The 21,637-nt window shown below is 33.4% G+C and overlaps 1 protein-coding gene across 23 annotated transcripts in view; it reads left to right on the top strand.

Moving 5' to 3' along the window:
• The window catches only part of LOC106088132 (heterogeneous nuclear ribonucleoprotein R), a 438,953-nt gene that overhangs the window by 380,658 nt on the left and 36,658 nt on the right, over positions 1-21,637 (top strand). For 9 of the 23 annotated variants that reach the window (XM_059364134.1, XM_013253457.2, XM_013253463.2 and 6 more), the window contains 6 exons: positions 81-209; positions 1,253-1,393; positions 3,564-3,670; positions 7,232-7,359; positions 12,153-12,364; positions 18,651-18,882. In XM_059364134.1, the coding sequence (XP_059220117.1) occupies positions 81-209; positions 1,253-1,393; positions 3,564-3,670; positions 7,232-7,359; positions 12,153-12,364; positions 18,651-18,882 (949 nt within the window). Of the gene's footprint in view, positions 1-80; positions 210-1,252; positions 1,394-3,563; positions 3,671-7,231; positions 7,360-12,152; positions 12,365-18,650; positions 18,883-19,068; positions 19,274-21,637 lie in introns of those variants that run through there. The other 14 variants (XM_013253461.2, XM_013253479.2, XM_013253462.2 and 11 more) reach the window with 8 other exon arrangements.

Genomic DNA, 21,637 nt, shown 5'->3' with positions numbered 1-21,637 from the left:
ATTTTTATTTTTTGTTATTGCAATGCCTCTAAACGCAATGTATAATGGTTGTGGTGTTTGTTTTTATTTTTTGCTTTTAGGTCTGGGGATGTGATATTATTGTCGATTGGGCTGATCCACAAGAGGAGCCGGATGAACAAACAATGTCTAAAGTCAAAGTCTTGTATGTTCGAAATTTAACCCAGGATGTGACAGAGGAGAAATTGAAGGTATGTTTTGGCAATTATTCTGCATTATCTTGAGAATATCTATATGTCAGTCGTAAAAAAAAAATATTTGTTAAAGTTAAAATTGCTATCAAGACTGAATGATAGAAGGTAAAGTCACTTGCCGAAAATAAAAAGTGAACAAGTAAGAGCGTCTATATTTGAATATAACTGTCATACAGACTGATCTTCTGATTTAAGATCTTCGACCCATAAAAGACGCATTTATTATCCAATTTCGCCAAAATTTGGCACACACAGTGACCTATGTTAGGCTTCTCGACATCCGTGCATTATTTGGTTCCAATCGGTTTATATTTGGATATAGCTGTAATATGTACCGATCTCTCGATTTTAGTCATTGGACCTGTAAAAGCAGCGTTTATTACCCAATTTCGCTGAAATTTGGCACAGTGAGCCTTTGACATTCGTTTTCAATATGGCCCCATCGGTCTATTGGATATCTATTTGGATACAGCTGCCATTAATACCAATATTCTCTTTTATAAACTATAAACTATAAAACTATAAAACTATAAACAGTGAGTTGTTTCGTTGTGGTCCAAAGACCGATCGCCGCGTGATCAGTGCGCCGGGCTCTTACTGAGACTTACCGCTCGATACCGCTGATTGTCCTTGACTGCCGTTGCAGATAATCCGTATGGATCATTCCACTATCCGCAACCTGTGGACGCACCCAACAGCTCTCAGCTGACATTCTCATCATAGCGATGAACACTTCAAAGGTTGTAGTTCAAAGTTTCAGTCTATGAGGTGTTCATAGTTATACCTTGCCGGGATATATTTTTGATGCATGTCGGTGTTGAACCTAATGTGGCTCCCATATAAGCCGACATTTAAATTTTTGTCTAATTTGGCAGAAATTTGCTACACATTTGCTCTTTAACTAAGTTCATTTGTGGACATTTTTAGCAGAATCCATGGTGGTGGGCGGTTCGGACCGACCCAACTTAGCACGTTTTTACTTGCTATATTTATATATATATTGTTTTATGTTAATATTAAACCTTTTTTTTCTATTTTAGGAACAATTTGAGCAATATGGCAAAGTTGAACGTGTTAAGAAAATAAAAGACTATGCTTTTGTGCATTTTGAGGATCGTGATAGTGCTGTGGTTGCAATGAGGTCTCTAAATGGCAAAGAGGTTGGTGCATCTAATATGGAGGTAAGTACATCAAATATAAACGATATGAATTATGTTATCGATTAATAAACACCCATCCATGTTTGGATAATGTGTAAAATATAGCCACAGCAAATACTACGACAAAAATTTCAATAATTGCAATATGGCAATAATTGTAAATGTCAATAATTGTAATACCATGGTGATAGGGTACCATTCTGTTTGTATTACAATTTCGGATCCTATGCTGGATTTGTGGTACTTTTGATCGTCGGAAGGCAATTTAGCGATGTCCCGTATGTCTGTCCATCTGTCTGCTCAATCCAATATGAGACTTATCTCATATCAATGAGAGTTTTCCTCTATCTTTGAGTTAAAATTTCAATGGACCTTCTTTTTGTAACCGAATTTCAAAAGCGTGGCACTAAGACTCCCCTAGACTCTGATCACCTATGTGATCAGTTTGTCCCTGTTCCTTAATGGAATGTTCATTGGCAAATTTGAATTTGCATAATCCCTGTCACATCGCATAAATATACTTTTAGATATAGCGTTCCTTCAGTTAGATTCTGTTAAAAAACTACGCGTTTAGCAATTGTGATGGTGGTCGCTCCATAGTATTTGTTATAGACTGTTAGAGTTGTTGTTAAAATGTTATTGTTGTTGTAACAGTGTGTTGTACACGGAGGCGGCAGCCTTTGACGTACAACCGGATTGATGACGAAGTGTGTAACCCCTGCAAGCGAATGTTTCTCTGATCCAGCCATGTTAGCACTATATAGAAGTTAATGAATTAAGGGGTGGAAGAGGGTCTTGGATTATTTTTTTCATGCGTATAACCCCCAGAAGAAAATACTTTTCTGATGCATCCATTTCAGCCCCATATAAAACTTCATAATGATAAATGGATTAAGATTAAGAGAGAATTTTAGAAAATGTTTTCTTCATTGTGTGTAGTCTAAAGCGAAGATAACACTGAGTGCTCCACTTCAACCCTATGAGGAAGTCTAGAATGATAAGTGGATTAAGGTGTTGAAGAGTATCTAGAACTCATTCTTCCAGTGTAGGGGATTTACACAAATACTCGACCAATTCTATGTTTCCTTCAAAAGTCCAATTTTCCGCGTGTCCAGTATAATGTCAGTGTTAGCCTTAGACTAAGTTCTAGCACATCTCCACCATGTACCTACATATGTATCACCCCGGAGATTAGTACAATGTTTCTCCCATTTCCAATTTTCGATATTTTTTGTTTACAGACCAATCCATATTCACCATTATGAGTATAACCCCTTCAGATCTCTCCTGCTGAATACCAAGAGGGGTGAAGTGCTTTCCTTAATGTCTCTCTCTACATGTCATTCGATGACATATGAAATAAAGAGTAAAATATTTCAATGTATAGTGGTCAAATATGTTACAAGTTGATTAGCTTTTCAATATAAGTTTAAAGAAGGTTTTAAAAATCCAAATCATAAAACCCAAATCCAAAATGTTTAATTTAAATTTTAGTTTTTCCAACGTAATTAGCAAACTCGGTTTGCATAATGTGATAGTCAAGTGCATTTCATATTGGAAGAAAGAGTATGTTTAGTATATTCAGCGCACAGCTTATACGAGATTCTACAAGGACGTTTTGGCTATTCAACTAACTTTTGAATGCATACCTCTTAACTAAATAATCTACACACAGAAAATAAGTTGGCTTTTATATAGGTTTTATTTTAAAACTGAACACAAAAGACGTGAAGGTTACAAAACACGCATAGTCTTTCAGATCAGTTGACATCTCACGGTAAAGCTGAGTATTCTGTTCAGCTTTGCAGGCGGAATGCTGTCAAACTCTATATAAAAAAAAGTTTACAACGATTTGTTATTCCTTTACTCGAGAAGGAAAATCTTCATTAAGATCTTTTTTGAAATCGTGCTAAATCTGTTATTTGCAATTGTATAAACCTGAAATTTTGAGGCAAGATTCATCTGACATTTGTCTTCCAGAAAAGCAAAAAATGCAATTAAAAAAAATGAGTAAGGCCCTTTATATATTAAGCCATTGATATATAAGAACTTTGCATGCTGGGGTATAAACATATGTGTTATTTTACCTAGTAAAATATTTCTTTAAATATATTTTTTTGTTTTATATTATAATTTTACAATTTCTCATGATGTATGTTTCTTTTTTCCCCTCTTCGATTAAAATTAATAGGTATCCCTGGCCAAACCACCTTCGGACAAAAAGAAAAAGGAAGAAATACTACGTGCTCGTGAACGTCGAATGATGCAAATGATGCAAGGACGTCCTGGCCTAGTGGGGTAAGTTGAAGGCAAAATAAGAAGAAAAAGAAAAACAAATACTATATAAAGAAAACACAATGAAGCAAACTAAATCCCATACACTGCTCAAAATTATACAAAAATTTTGAACTAACAAAAAAAACATAACATAGATTTAAATCAGTATATTGGCAAAGCATAACAAAAATCTAAAAACAAAAAACTAAAAAAAAAAAAAACACATAGAACATTGACAAACAAACCAAACCACTTGGCTCTAAAACAAACTCTTATTTGACTTTGGTCCAAAAAAATATTTATGCATACAATGCATACATATGTGCAAATAATTGCAATGTTCGACTCAAAAAGTACAATGAAATGCATATCATTACAATTATACCAATTAAGCAATTGAAAGATAACTGCCAAACATTTAATAAGCAAAATTTCACCAACGCTGAGCAGCAAATATAATCAGGTTAAATTAGCCAACAAGAAATGAAGGATACATTTTGTATGCAGTTATTGTGTATTATAGGGTTTCGATGCGTTTGAATTAGTTTGGTGTATTATTTCCACTTTGCTTGGCATAGTTTCATAAATATGAGTGCTCATTGAGACAGAATGAATTCTCTACTAAATTTTTTTTTTGTATTTGGGGCCACGGTGGGCCATAATTTGGTTTAGATGGAAGTTAGGGAGCATGATACTAAGAACTCAATCGTTTTAGTAAGAGGCCCGTAGTATATCCCTAGTATCCTTATTTTTCCTCAGTAGATTTCTCTCTAAAAAACAATAGATTTTTAAAATATTTTCTCTTACCACTTGAGTAAGCACATAATCATAACTCTATGGCTGAAAAAAGTAGATTTCTGCAAAATCTGGTGCGCTACTTCTCCAATTTATTACATTAGGTTCGGAATTCATATTCGAAAATAAAAGAAGATATTTCATGAACAGAATATAAGCTATATAACGTAGACGTGGAAAAAAATCATATTCTTCAATAACCTACCACTGGTATAATGATTTTAATTAGATTACAGTGAGGGCTTACTGAGTAGACACCGATACGGAATTTTAGTTGTTGTTGTTGTAGCAGTGTGTTGACACTGAAGAACTCCATCGGGTCAATCCGGTACGTACAACCGGCTGCCATTAGATTTTGGTAGTTGATCATCACAGAATCTATGATTCAATAAAAAACATAGTAGTTATCCAAGTTGATGTTCTCTAACTTTCAACACCAAGCTTGATTTCAAAATATGTTTTTGTTGCACTTCACTCTGACGAAACCCAATTATCTCTTTGACAATCGCTGTAAGGTTCCCATCATCGAATAGGCGTTCGTCTAATCGTTGTTGTTATTGTAGCCACATTTTCATGTGGAGGTGGCGATCCCGATCAAGCTCCTGTAGGTCAGCAAGCTCGTTCCAGTTCAAAGGACCGATCACCGCGGGAACAGGGTGGCCATTGGTTATTTAAAGGCGCCATTAACTCGCTTTGTCATATCGAGCGTCATATGTGCTCAGTATTTGTGTAAGAGCCTCTAGCACCCGGCCTCTAACTGAGACTCTCCGCTCAATTCCGCTGATTGTCCGAGACTGGCGTAGCAACTATTGAAAATGCATATGGAACATTTCACTATCGGCAACTTTTGGATGCGCCGGGTAGTTCGCAGCTAAGCTTCTCATGACAGCAGTGAATACCTCACATTTTGGACCTCAATGTTGTGGCCTGTGTGGCGCTCACAGCTATCCCGTGCCAGGCGTTCCTCTAGTCAAATATATATGCCTTAGTAGCGTTTCGTCTACGATTTTAAGCAGCACATTTAGCAACCCTTAGGCTCCTGTTGCCTTAGTATTCATTAGTCGAATAAATGTTATTTCGAACTCAGTCTGGTGTACATGGATAAGATTGGAAGTAAATTTGCAGCCATTACTATCGGATATCAACACTACGATATGATTGTGAGCACCACACGGTTTGAAACTCCTTTGAAACTCCCATATGTGTGGATAGTGGAATGCCCGTATACGGAGTAACTGCAACTGCATTCCCGGACAAACATCGGTATCGGGTGGATAGTCTCAGTGAGAGGACGGGCAGCACCGATTCCTTTTTAAATATAGAGTGCCTATAATACTCGATATGACAAGGCGAGTTATTGGCACCTTCAACTAACCAATGTTCATAACTTTCCCGGGGCAATCTAATGGAAGTCGGTTGTACGTACCATATTGTCCTGATGGAATCCTTCATCGGGAGGGATACCTCCTCAGTGTACAACAATACCATTTCAACAACAACAACGTTCCCGCGGCGGTCGGTCCTTTGGAACGGAGCAAGCTTACTCCATCAGTTTTGTAAAATGTTCTCTTCATATCTTATGCGGATTAGAACTCTAAGCTCCCAATTGTGTGGATAGTGGAATGCTTCGTATACGGAGTAACTGCAGTCGTAGACAAACATAGGTACCGAGTTGATAGTCTTAGTGAGAAGACGGGCGGCACCGGGTCTTTTTTAAATATTGAGTGCCTATAACACCCGATATGACAAGGCGAGTTATTGGCACCTTCAACTAACCAATGTCCATAACTTTCCCGCGGCAATCTAATGGAAGCCGATTGTACGTACCCTATTGTTCTGATGGTATCCTTCATCGGAAGGGATGCCTCCTCGGTGTGCAACACACTACTACAACAACAACAACGTTTCCACAGTAATCTATCCTTTGGAACGGAGCAAGCTTACTCACTCAGTTTTGTAAAAAGTTCTGAAGCATGTTCTTTGTATTGATTGGCATAGATTTTATAAAGAACTTTTCTCACAAACACTCCAAGTACTCTAAAAAACATATCATGTACTCTGGTATTATTAAAGAGGCAAGTCGAGAGTTGGCGTTCTGCAAGGTTGTAGTTTCCAACATTCAGGAATCTTCTGGATGCATTTTATTTACGTTTTCTTCAATATCCGTTTAAGCACTTCCAGATCTCTGTAGAAAAGTAAGCAGGATGATTAAAAGATTAGGGTCTGAAATCTCATTTCGCATTGAATTTAAAATTTGTTGTCAGAGTCTAATTATGCATTTCATTGGTATATTGATATTCTATCATCAAAGCACATATGTATGCACGTATGTATATAGTACATCCCCAATTCGGTCTAAATTTCAATTTCATTATGTTTCTTGTCTTTTATGTCATAGACCTTGCAATAGTAACAATTTTTATATTAATTTATATCCTCTTTTTTTTCTTTTTTTATAATTTCATTTATGTTGCCCGTTTGTTATTGAAAACAACCGAATATGAACTACTTGTACTACTACCTACCACTACAACAACTACAAATACTTATTTATTATTTGCTATAAATACTATTCTACCGACCCAAAAAAATATAAAAAAATCAACTTCACTACTACTACTACCAACAACCAACCAATCAATCAATCAATCACCATCACCAACTGTTTGTTATGTATTACTACTCTACTCTACAACTCCCCCTCAACTTGCTGCGCCTCTTATTTGAAACAAATATTTATTAACAAAACAAAAAAAAAATTGTTAAACAATTAAAAAACGAACAAAGTTTTGAACCATTGTCTCCATACAGAAATCTATCACCAACACATCCTGGCATGATACCATTAGGTACACCCATGCGTATACCCGGTGCTCCAAGGATTCCTTTACGCACACCAATGCCCAGGGACTATGGTAAGTCATAATTTTTATATCTTGTCTTTTGTCAATTGAAACATATTTAACAAAAAAAAAAAAAAAACAAAAAAAAAGAATAACAAATTCAAAATACGAACAAAGAAGAAGAAGAAGAATAAACCCAATTTGAAAAGAATAGAAAAAACAATAGCTTTACAAATAACTTCATCTGATTTTTCCTAATATATGTTTAAAAACAATTTCATTTTGGTTTAGAAGTATTTTTTTTTATTCTATTCAGAAACGAAACTTCAACTATTTTTTAGTTATTTTTTTGCAGTTGACATATTGATTATATTTTTGAAATATATATTGTTTCGATTTTTTTACATACCAATTTTACTTTCGTAAGAAACAAACTTCAGAAAGTTGTTAACCAAAAAAAAAAACTAAATTTTTATAAATTCTGTATTTACTACCTATATGTCTAGGGCATTCTCTTATACTATACATAGTTTCTTCATATTTATAGTTTTTCTTTAATTTTTTCTTTACAAATATGTTTTAAGTATGTATGTATTATTATTGTTTTTATCTAAAATCAAAGAAAGATTTTGTTATCGTTATTGAGTTTAAACAAATTTCAGCTTCTTATGCATTTCTTTAGTTTTTCTTCTTTTAAGTTTAGTTCATTACAAAAAAAACCTCATCCAAAAAAATCAATATTAATGTATGCTTTTTATCTTTCTATTATTATTCTAATTATTATTGTTACTCCTATAAGTGTTGTATACCTTGTCATTAATGTTTTAACCAACTTTTTGCACTATTGTAAGATTTGTCTCCTCTATTTTTCATCTTGTCTCCTACTTTTGTTTTTTAATTTGTACCTTAATAAATTTTTTAAATTTTTTCTTAAATCAAGGCTTGAGACCAAATTTTAATTAACATCATAAACCTAAAATTTAATTAGTTTATTTCCTTAATCATCATCTTCTTCATCATCATCATCATTTATAAATTTCAGTTCAACTATTTCACTTCTTAATTTGCATGCCAATTTTTTTTTTTAATTTAGTTTTTATCTTCACAAAAAGGAAAACAAAAGCAGAAAAATTCTCAACAAATCTTAATACCTTTTTGTGTTTATTTTTATTCCATTTATTCAATTGCCTTTTTTTCTACTAAATGTCTCTAACATCATATTTAAATAATATCATACCTAAATAATATAAAATTCGAGCCATTCAAGCTCTTTTTGTTTTTAATTTCACAAAATAAAAAAACGCAAGCATAACAAAAATCCAAATTTTTAAATCCAAAAACAAACCAAAAGATAACATACAATATAAATATTTTTTTTGTGTAATTAAATGTTGCAATTTTGTGTTTGTTGTTTGTTCTCTGTGTAGCAAATGTTAAACACCCAGTATACTTATTGATGTTTTGCCGGTAAGTAATTGTTGTTGTTGATGTTGTCAATGATGGTGATGTTGTCATGATATATAGTCAGCCTAACGCCTATTTATATCATACAAATTAACCGTTGTAAAAATCCAACCAAAAAAAAAAGAAAAAAAATGAGCACTCGTTCGTTCCCATGTTTTTCATTTTACAAATGGTATTCTCAGCGTATACAAATCTACAATAAATTTTTTAGAAATACCAGAACCAATTCTTAACCAAATATTCCTATTTTGGTTATTTCAATTTTTGTTTGTTTTTAATTTGTTGCTAAATTGATAAATGGAATAAAAATATTCATCAGAAACGTTTTTTTTTTTCTTCATTGCTTTAATAAAGCCTTACTCGCTATTGTTTAGGATTGTTTTCTTTTTGTTGAGTATTTTTTTTTTCTATCTTCAAAACGAAAACCAAGGCCAAATGATTGTTATTTGAATTTTGTGTGACAATTTTCTCCTAAGCCAGTTTCCTGCGTCCTCGTTGTTTTAAGACTGATGAAAGAAGAGATTAATTATTATAGCTTTAATCTTACCGAATACCATAATTAAATATTTATTTAGTCTTCTTTTGTTGTACTTTATTAATTCTTTAACAAGTGTAGTTTATTTTGCTTAGAATACTTGTTAGTTAATATCAAAATCTTTGTTTATGAGAAAAGTGAACAAATGTTCCAAAAGTTAAATGCTCTATAAGTTTGGTGGAAGTTCCTACAGGGAAACAATATTTATTTATAAATAATTCTATAACAAAAACCTTACATAAATATTTTAATTTAAAGAGTACACAATATATTTAAATGGCCTAATTTCCGTTAGTAAAAAAGAAAAAAAAAAAAAACATTTTATGGACAAAGGTTCTATGGATATTTCGAAAACGTACAATTAAATAACATAATACTTACTAGTCATTAGTTAAGCCACAAATGAACAAGAACAAAAACATCAAATATTTAATATTATGTCCTTAATTTTTTCTGATTTCACCATGACTTTATTAGTCTATAACAAGTGACTCTATTACACCACAACCAGCCAAGCCAGACAATAGTGAAGATTTTCCTACATTTGTGTTGTTAAAGCAGTTATTTTTACCGTGGTGATGTACAGTTAAGGCAGTTTTGGTTATCATACTGCTATGGTGGTAAGGCTGTGTTACATACCATTCTAATGTACAGTTAAGACAGTTTTGTTTGCCATACTGCTATGGTGGTAAAGCAGTTTCCTTCAGCTGTCGTCCTGCTAAGGCAGTTTTATTTCCCACACTGCTGTTAGTCAGCGTCAAAACTGAAATACACTTAGCGGAAAAGTAATTTTTTAGGCCATAAGCTAGCTTTCCAAATAAAATACACAGAATTAAAAATAATCAGAAAATATAACTCGAATTATTGAGGCAAAAACTCAAATTTTCCCACCTACATACCATTAAAAAACAAGATAGCAGGAAAGCAAAACTATTGCGACCTAATCTTATTAATTAACCGAAAGCAAAATGAATCGAATTATAGTAACTTATTTTCCATCATCATCATTTGCTTGTTTTTCAATTAGACTAAAATCAATCGCACCACAAATAGCCAGATAGTAGTAATATTTTGGCAACATGCAAGTTGGGTGTTAAAATATTTTGCTTGTCTTGCTGATGATCTGTAACAAAAATTATTTTATCATGCATTTAATCATTCCCTAATATGACTATTAACATCTGCCAGATAATTGGCAACATGCACGTTTTGTGCCGTTTTTCTTTCCGTTTTTCTTGCCTTGGTCATAATCTGTTGAAACAGTTTTTTTACAGTTAATCATTCCCTAATATGACATTGTTACCATACTGCTTTTTATCATACTGCCATGATGGTAAGGCAGTGTTATATATCATGCTAATATACAGTTAAGACAGTTTTGTTTACCATACTGCTTTGCTGGTAAAGCAGTTTTGACTAGCTGTCGTCCTTTTTCGGCAGTTTTATTTACCATACTGCTGTGCTTAGCAGTTTTGTGTGATGCTGGTGTGGGATCACACCACATCATCAAATAGTTCAATTAATATATATAAATAGTCAATAATGACACCGTTATTCGTAGAATTCCATTAGTATCTATTCATATTTGTTGAAAACATTTAAACACTTTATGGTGGTGAACTGGTACAGCAGTTTTTTCACCATGAATTTAATCATTCCCCAATGTGACATTGTTACCACGGCCAGATAATAGTTATTCTTTGTCAACATGCAAGATAGCCGGTAAGACAGTATTGCTTATCATACTGTAAAGAAATGTTGTGCAAATTTAACATACCGTTAATCAGTCATGTATGCAAGTGCATTAGTGAAATTTACTTATTACAGAAGAATGAACAATAATAACGGAGGCCACAGTGGCGGCGAGGTAAGCATGACGCCGAACGCCTGGGTCCAAATCGAAGAGGTTAGCATGTCCGCCTATGACGCCGAACGTCTGGGTTCGAATCCTAGCGAAACCATCAGAAAAACAATTTTTTAGCAGTGGTTTTCGCCTCCTAATGCTGGCAACATTTGTGAGGTACTATGCCATGTAAAAGTTCTCTCCAAAGAGGCGTTGCACTGCGGCACGCCGTTCGCCTTGGCTATAAAAATGAGGTCCGTTATCATTGAGCTTAAACTTGAATCGGACTGCACTCATTGATATGTGAGAAGTTTGCCCCTGTTCCTTAGTGGAATGTTCATGGGCAAAATTTTCAATTTACCAAGTGGTGTCGCTATGTGGCAAGCCGTTCGGACTCAGTATAAAAAAGGAGGCCCCTTATCATTGAGCTTAAACTATTATCTTTGGGCACTCATTAATATGAGAGAAGTATCCGCTGTTCCTCAATAAAATGAGAGAAGTATCCTCTGTTCCTGAAAGCCTGCTGAAACTTTAATTAAGTTAAAATAGCACATTTTTAGGTTTTTGTTGTGCTATCGAAAGGGAACCATCACTGTAGGAAAATATTAAAATAAAAACTTCTCTAAATTGGAAAATAGAACTTTTTTTAAACAACTTATACTTAAGTCCATTTTATTCAAATGAATTTAGTTGATACCTCCACCAAAACCTTGAGTAAAACAAAAAGAACATTTGAATATCACTTTTGACAATTATAGATGCCTTAAATTATTAGTTACTATATTGGTTTATTGCATAAATTGTTTCCTATGTTGTCGATTTGAAACTGTAATTTTATTTTTTAATGGATTTATTTCTTTTATTTAATTATTTTTCATTTTTCATAAAAATTCTTGTTTGGCAAATAAATAATTTCGATCTATACCCCTTTTTAACACAAACAAAAATACCAAAAAAAAAAAAACAAACGAAACAAAAATGCAAAAATTTGTCTTTCCTTCCTTAAAAATGAAATTTTTATAGATTATGAATATGACTTTTATGGTTATTCGGATTATCGCGGTGGCTACAATGATTCATATTATGATGATTTTTATCGTACTTTTGATGGCGAATATTTCTTTGATTATCCACCGGGCGGTGTGGCGCCACTGCCACCTGGTGCCGCTGGTGGTGGGTGTCCAGTTGCCGGCGCCTCCGGTGGTGGTTTGCCGAGAACAACACGAACTAATGTGGTGGGTTTTTAATGCATCTTTTTTTATTTTATTTACTCTTTTTTTTTTGTTAACACTTCTATTGTTTTTGTCTTAATCTTCTTTGTATAGTTTTACTCTTTGAAATCAATTTTCCAAAACTTCTTTATATGTTGAAATATTTTGTTTTTGCTGGTTTTCTTTGATATTAATTTATTGTATATTTTTTTTTTAATTTTATTCTCAAACCAAACCCCAAATTATTTTAAAAGAACACGGACTTTTACCACAACCTACAAAATTTATTCATCATTTTACTACTACAACACCACCACACCAAAACCATCATTATCACTACTACTACTACTACTACAACTACTGCTTGTGTTCAGAAATTGATTTTCCTCAGAACACTTTTGTTGATTACTATGGAAATTTTATCTAAATTTTTAGATAACTCGTTGGATTTAATTTATTTTAGGCTTACATTTCAAAATTTACAAAACCATAAACGAAACGAAAACATCATTTTGTGAATTAAAAATTGACAAAGCATTTACATACGTTTAAAATCATACTCGGTGAAACATAGAACAACCCTCTATGTGATAACTCTTACTCCAGATATTGTCTTTCACTCATCCATATCCAAACTAATCACATCCATATGCAATCCGTCCATTTTTTTTTATTTGCTCAAAACAACCACAAATAATCTCATGGTCAATCAGTAAAATAGCCTATCAACTTGTTTTTCCTCATTTTAACCACACCAAACAATAGTTCCTATTTTAAAGCTTTGTTTTATGTTTTCTTTATTTATTTATTTTTTTTTTTAATTAACACTTTATGCACTTTTCATTGCTTTTTAACGCCGCCGCTTTGCTTTGTGATTTTTAATTAGTTTTTATTTATTTAATGCTTTATTTAATACTTTTATGGCTTTTTTTAATGTTTTATGTTTTAAGCTTTTTACCGTGTGTTGTTTATTTTTATTAAATGAGCTGAATACCAAAGTGCTATTGATATTTTCATATTTTAAATCCCCATATATATTTTCTATAGATTTTTCTACGTTTAATTTATTTTAAAATGTTTTTACGAACACTTAATGTATAAGTTTCAAAATGAGATTTAGTCCGCGCTTCAACAAGGCAAAGAATTTTTTTTAAAGTTTTTTTTTGCCAAAATATTTTTAAATCAATACTAGGGACAGGTGCAGCATCTTTAAGGATTTGAATGTTCGATCATTAAGCTCATCTCGAGAGAAATTCGCAAATCATTAGAAGAATGATCCTAGCCCTAACGGGAAAGAAAAATTAGAAATAAAAAATTAGACTGAACCAGGACGTAGTTCGAACCCAGAACGCGTTCAGCAGCAATGAACAGTTGCCATCGTCTTAGTATTCTAAGCCGTCAACGCAACTTCCAAACGATACACAAAACCATGTATATACCCAGGAAACAATTGTAGGTGTGTGAAAAATAAATCCATCACTACAAGAAACACGCATGCATTGGAAAAAAAGAGACAATTAGTAGGACAAAGTGTCGAGCTTGGTTATGCATTTCATTGTAGTGCTTGCGCTATTTCTAGCTGATTAATACAACCTTACTATGTACGACCTTTGAAACCCCTTACACCTAAAGAGTTCCCTTATCGAGAGACGACACGATTTTACGAAACGCTTAAATGTTTTCCGTTGCATACAATTTTGGATCATTAAGCTCATCTCGAAATAGAAGTTCACACACAATTTGGATTCTCTTTCGATATAAATTGGACAGCACTTAAGTGAATGGAGGTATAGCAATATTGTTTTGCACCTATCGCGTAGAGGATTGAGGTAAAATGAGCATCTTTGGAAAACAAACTATTAAAAAAAAAAACAAATAAGAGCGTGCTAAGTTAGACCGGGCCGAATCTTATATACCCTCCACCATGGATCGCATTTGTCGAGTTCTATGCGCGGTATCTCTTTTTAGGCAAAGAAAGAATATTGAATAAGAACTGTTATGCTATTGGAGCTATATCAAGTTATATTCCGATTCGGACCATAAATGAATGCTGAACATTGTAGAACTCATTGCGTAATATTGCAGTTCATTCGGATAAGAATTGCGCCTTGTAGGGGCTCAAGAAGCAAAATCGGGAGATAGGTTTATATGGGAGCTGTATCAAGCTATTGATCGATTCAGACCATATTAGACACGTATGTTGAAAGTCATGAGAGAAGGCATTGTACAACATTTCTGCCAAATCGGATGAGAATTGGGCCCTCTAGAGGCTCAAGAAGTCAAGATTCCAGATCGGTTTATATGGCAGCTATATCAGGTTATTTACCGATTTGCGCCATACTAAGCACAGTTATTGGAAGTCATAACAAAACACCTCATTCAAAATTTCAGCCAAATCGGATAAGAATTGCGCGCACTATTGGCTCAAGAAGTCAAGACCCAAGGTTCGGATTATGAACCGATTTGAATCATACTTCGCACAGTTGTTGGAAGTGATACCAAAACACTACGTGCAAAATTTCAGTCAAATCGGCCGAGAATTGCGCCCTCTAGAGACTCAAGAACTCAAAACCCAAGATCGGTTTATATGGCAGCTATATCAAAATATGTACCGATTTGGCCCGTTTACAATCCCAACCGACCTACACTAACAAAAAGTATTTGTGCAGAATTTCAAGCGGCTAGTTTTACTCCTTCGAAAGTAAGCGTACTTTCGACAGACAGACGGACGAACATGGCTAGATCGACTTAAAGTGACATGAGCTGCTAGAACACAATTTGAGTGCATTCGTAACTCAAAACTTGCCTTCCTTTTTCTGATTTTGCAGTTTCTCGTTTAAAAACCAGTGTCCCTATTATTTTTCACACGTTAAATTACAATATTATGTTTAAAATGGCTAGGATAGGTTAGGTTAGGTTAGGGTGGCGGTCTGCCATCAGACTCACTCAGACGTTTTCGTCCATTGTGATACCACAGGAACAGAAAAAGGAAGATGCCTTTTAGTTGAACCATACAGATCGCTTTAAAAAGCCCAATAACATGCGAATGTTGACTTCCTCTCAATCAGGCAGGTTCTCAAAGAAATGAGAACCTAAAGTGGAATTCCTTCTAATTGCTAGTGCGGGACACACACACAGAAGGTGTGCTATAGTCTCTTCTTCTTCGATGTCCTTACAGCTTCTGCAAAAGTCGTTGCTGGCAACCTTCAGTCAGCATGTTTTCCGATTAGACAGTGACCTGTCATGACGAACACAATGACTGAGACGTATGTTCTAGCCAATAACAGCAAAGCAGTAGACCTCTTCAAGTCTAGATGAGGCAACATAGTTTTGGAATGCTCACAGCCCCCTCTTTGTGACCATCATTCGTTGTCCTTCGGGTCTGGTCCTGAAAACTAAGCTTACAAGTAGCTAGAGGCATACCCATAGATTCCAGTATCCCTGGATAATTTAGGGTAATTCCTAGTCTGGCAAGCTAGTCCGCTTTACGATTGCCTGGGATATCTCTGTGGCCCGGCACCCAGAACAGGTGAATTTTGAAATGATCAGCCATCTCCTTGAGAGATCTGCGACAGTCGAGGGTGGTTTTTGTGTTTAGAAATGCTGTCATGGATATAGCTGTCATACATACAGATCTTCCGATTTAAGTTCTTAGACCCCTAAAAGGTGCATTATTAACCGACTTTGCTGCAATTTATTACAATGAGATGTGTTAGTATTCTAGATATTCGTACCGAGAATGTTCAAGATATTTGGATATAGCTGTCATATAAACCGATCTCCCGATTTAAGTTCTTGGGCCCATGAAGGTAGTGTTTATTACCCGATTTCGCTGGAGTTTGGCACATTGAGCTGTGTTAGTCCGTTCGACATCCGTGTTCAATATGGCCCAGATCAGTATATATTTGGATATAGCTTCCATATAGACCCATCTCCCGATTTTAAGTCTTCAACCCAAAAACATCACATTTACTATTCAATTTCGCCGAAATTTTGTTCATTGAGATTTTGTATATAGACCAATTTACGGAATAAACTTATATATTTGCATAATATATGTACATCCATGGTAATGTGTATCAATTTTATTACTGAATAATAAAATAATCAATTTTATTATAAAAATAAATAAATTGTGTATTTCTAATTCACCTTACGGTTGCAATTCTTGAGCATATGGAAAGCTTCATTCTTATTCGATTTGGCTTACAATTTTTTTGACTGAGTTCTGTTTACTCTACAATCAATAAAACCAAGAAAGATTTGATTCATGCAATATAGCTTTCATATAAATCAATGCAGGACATAATTTTTTGAGGGGCTGACATTTTTGCCACATTCTCGCTTAGAACGACTCAAATGGTTGTGTAGCCTAGTGACTGTAAATTATTTAAACTTCTGAATTAGCCAAAGGTTGTAAAAAAAACTAGAAGGAGAAAATGTTTAGACTCAATTTTTTTTTGGGAATACTAAAAGCATTAAAATCAAGAACATGAATTATGTATGAAAAGAAATAAATCGTTGGCACACGTTCTTATTGAACTGCCTAAAAGTATGCACTAAAATCTTCTATACAATTAGTGTTCGTAAAATGTTTAATGCTCTCTAGGTATAATTATTTTTATGTATGTGCTATTATTAATTTGACAAATAATGTTTATTTTTAGCGCAAAATTGTTGTGAGGAGAAGAACATTTTAAAAGAATTCAACTAAATTTATATGACATTTTTTGTCAACAAATTTAAAAATATTTCGGTCTATTGTGTTTTTCCTCGCAACAATATATTTTTAAGTTGGCTTTGTAGTGCTTTATTTTATAAAATTATATTTGTTATTTATACTTTAATATATTTTTTCATATATGATAGTGTTTTTTTTTAAATGTGTCAATCGCAAATTTTCATAAGGAAAAACTTAAGAAAGAGAAAATAAAAATTAAAAAAAAAAATTCAAACAACTTTCTTTTTGGAAAGTTGGAGACATTCTATATTTATTTTAGGCATATTTGGTATAGTTAGTTTTATCATTTTCCTATTTGTTTGTATAAGCTTTGTTACAAAAAAAATCATATTATTCTTTTCATCATGAAGAAGAGTTCATTGGGAAAGGTACACTTTCTAAAGAACATATTGAGAGGAATAGTATTTGCAGTTATTTGTTTTTTTTTTATATACTAAGTAACTATACTTTCATTACAAACTTTTTTTATTTAAAATTTTGTACAAACTTTTAGTTAAAAAACATACATTATTTTTTTATAGAAAAGGAATTTTCATTGCATATACTGTATATTTTTATATATTTTTTTTATTCAATTAAACTAAACAAAAACACTACAACTAAATCTCTAACGCGTTCATTATCGATTTTGTTTTTTTCTTTTTCTTTTTTCTTTTTTATGTTAAAAATACTCTCTGAATCTCTCTCAATCTCAAACAATGTCGCTAAACAAATATGACAAAACCAAAACAAAAAAACAAATCGTCTTAAAAAAATTATATATATGTTCGTCAAAATCTAAATCTAAATCAAATATACCTTAAACTATATATGTGATGTATCCCCATACACAATCAATCAATCAATTGAACTGAATGCATAAAACCTTTAAAAACCCAAAATTTTTAACAATTTATATTTATTGCGTTGGTCTTTATGAACAAACAAACAAAAAAATATTAAAAAAAAAAAAAAAACAACAAAATTATGATCTAAACCATTTTCCCCCTCAACCAAATCTATTGTCCTCAAACAAACAAAAAAAAATCAACTCATTACCATTGTTATATTTTAAACAAAAACATCCTCTATCTTTTTCTACATATCTGTCCTCTTCCAACACACCACTTTTTTTACGAAACATAACTTCGAAATCAAAAAAAAAAACACTTTCCAAAATTATTATTTTATTATAATTTTAAACAACCAAAACAAACCCCACAAAAATTGTTATATTTATCGGAAATCACCAACCCCAACCCCAAAAACAAACTTGGCGATCCATATATATATATTTTATATAATACGAATACATACATATATATTCATAAATATATATACGAATATGGTTAAACGAAAATGGCTTAATGTGGACCAAACAAACTCCCTTACCCGGATCCCAAATCGTGAAACTTGAATGTGGATGTGCACGAAATGGTAAATTGATGATGGCTTCTTCTACTTCTGCTACTACACAACTTCATCTGCTACTCCTCTGCGTCTTGGTGGTATTTGTAAAAAAACCAAAAACAAAACAAACAAAAATATTTGAAATCATTGTATTTGTGTATGTGCATGTGTGATATGAAGGGGGTTGGCCGTGGCCGTGGAATCACGGCGCGTGGACGAACCGTTGGGCTCCGTGGCAACATCAATCGTCAGGGGGCCCCTCAGGCGGCGGTGGTGGCGGCGGCGGTGGTAGCTCAGCGGGGGGCCACCGTGCAGGGGGCTCAGGCAGCAATCGGGGGGGTCCGTGGGGTGGGACAAATGCGTCCCAGCGCTCGTGGCACTCAGCACGCCAAACCGCTACCAAATTTACCAGGTGAGAAAAAACATTAAAACCAAATCAATCAATCAAACAATCAACCAAACAAAACAAACAACCAACCAATCTTTGTCTTTCACTCTCTCTTTCTCTCTCTATATACATATATATATATATATACATATATTATCTGTCTCTCACTACTCTCTGTAACTGCATTGTCCAATTTGAAACAATTCGAAGACAATGAATTCATGATTCGAACATACAAAAAAACCAAACAAATTCTTCTCCCTCCTCCCCGAAAAAGTTAAATAAACAAACTACACAAACACCACTACCACCACCACACCATACATACACTATTATGATTTACGATGTTTTTTTAGTTTTAACTCTACATTTAATTAGTTATACATGTACTCTTATAATCTACCACCTACTACTTACTCTTATTACCTATATCTATTAAACTATTACATTTTGTTTTATTTTTTAACGTTATTTTGTTACACTTTTTGTTTTTAAAGACAACATTAAATTTGTGTTTAGTTATTATTAGTTCTCTTCATTATACATTATACATTTTATCAAACATCTTTTTCACTACTACTATTATACTACCTTTAATCACACATTACTACTACTCTTACTACCACTCTATATGCATACATACATACTATTGTCTTCTATTGCGTGGAAGGCCTCAAAACGAAAAAAATAACCATAACGTGTTATTAAGCCATACATTGAAGGGAATGCATTCTTTTCGGTTGATTCTATTTTTTTTTTTTTTGTGCAAGTTTTAGTTGTAGTTGCTGCTACAATTTAAAAATCTATTAACATTTATTTCAATTATTTTTGGTAAAAAGGTAATTTGAAATAGGAGAAATTCATTTACCAATTGTTAAAATAGATTTTTACAATTTGTTAATTGCTACACAGATTTTAGAAACCCATGCCTCATATATCAAATTGTTTTTATTTCATTCATTTGCTGCAGTTCAAATGATATTTAGAAATAATAATGTTCAATGTTATTCTTAAACTTATACGGCAAACCCCTAAGGGCAACAACGAAAAAAACAACTCTAAACAAGGAATCTGGCATCACCTTCTCATTTTATGCCAGAGTGACTGAACTCGAAAAAAGAGTTTGCATCCAGCATCAAAGGTTTGCAATATCTCTAGCCTCTTCTCTTGTCATTACCCTCTCTCTATAAAAACCTTCCCACTTGTGTTTAAGTGTTGCCGCTCACCATGCCTTGAAGTTCACATGCAATTTTGTGCGGGTTGTCAACAAGTAGCAAACAGATGTCTCTATATTTCTCCTTTTGACCTTGAGTGGCGTTTGAATTTCCTAGAAACTAAATTATTGAGAGAAGAGCGACATCTCTCTTATTTGATTGGCTTTAAAGTACATATAAATCACTTGTAAATGTACAGCATATGAAAGGAAGGCAATTATGAATATTGAAGGACTGACATTCCAAAATAAACACGCAATGCAATGGTGAATGTAATAAAAAACTAATTTATTATAAAAGAAAAACCAGGCCGTTTACGTCTCCGGTAAAATCGGACAATATTGTTCCTTTTTATAGTTTTAATCAATTAAACTTCCAGAGAAATGGAAATAAAATTATTATTATGAAAATTATTCTGACGTAATTCTCCTTTTTAACGCCGTTATATAATCCATTTGAAAACGATTGGCTTAATCTTTTTGCGTTATGAGATCATAATAGGACTTTATACATAAGCTTAAAAAGGTCTCTTAGAATTGCCCAAATTATGTATGAGTTGCCAACCGTGGTTGATTTTGGAGCAAAATGCTGCCAAGTATCACAAAGCAAAGCTATCAAATTAATGGTGGCGCATCAAATGTGTTAGTTAACAAGCGTGGGGAATTTTTCATTAAAATATTTGTTTAACTCGAACCATTTTGAATCATTTTAAGTATATTTCAAATTTAATGATTTTTTATAATTTATATCGCCGTATTTTTGATATTGACCGATATTCCGATATTGACGAGTGCCAAGGGATCTCATCCAAATTTCATAAATTTTGGGTAAGAAATGCGTTTGAATGGCAGCTGCATACAAGTATGGTAGATCTGTTCCATACTCAGATGTTGAGGGGTCCAGGCAACTCACTCTAACGACGAAATTTCTCGCATTTCTTTGCTCAACACTTAGATTCACTTTAACCAAACTTGGTATGGTTATTCACATGCCTAGATCGTCAATATTACGACGATCTAGTACTTTGTAGCGTTGAAAATGTGTTTAGATGTGCTGCAAATGGAATGGCGAACTCTTCGTTGATGATATGAAGCAGTTTTGGCTAATAGAACATTTGGTAGGTTTTTAGCAGATTTGGTAGAATTTTCCTTAGGTTTCTTGAGTGGTAATACTGCTTTCGACATGTAGATTTAGGAGTCGATTACGGATGGCAACTTAACTACAGTTGCATTGCCAGAAGTTAAAATTATGAAATAAAATAAATTATTATAAAGTTAAACATTTATATCAGTTTCATTCAATATCAGTGTTTTGAACGTTAAGCTACTAAGTAAATTGAAAAAAAGTATGCTAATCAATACAGAAGTGGAAATTTTTAAAACAACTTCAACCGCTGGCAACTCAACTGAAGTTGGGTGGTTGCAATCCAAATTCTACCCCTTATTCCATAATGACAAACTGTTGCAAATTTATTGTTAAAAACTATAAAAACCCAAGAAAATATTTAAGTGTCCATGTGGTAACACCAAGGCGATCCGTGTTAAGATCAAAATGCCGTCACTGGC

The sequence above is a fragment of the Stomoxys calcitrans genome, chromosome 2, assembly GCF_963082655.1.
Source record: "Stomoxys calcitrans chromosome 2, idStoCalc2.1, whole genome shotgun sequence".
Lineage (NCBI taxonomy): Eukaryota > Metazoa > Arthropoda > Insecta > Diptera > Muscidae > Stomoxys > Stomoxys calcitrans.
The sequence above is the reverse complement of the archived record's forward strand: the minus strand, read 5'-3'. Positions and strand labels throughout refer to the sequence as shown.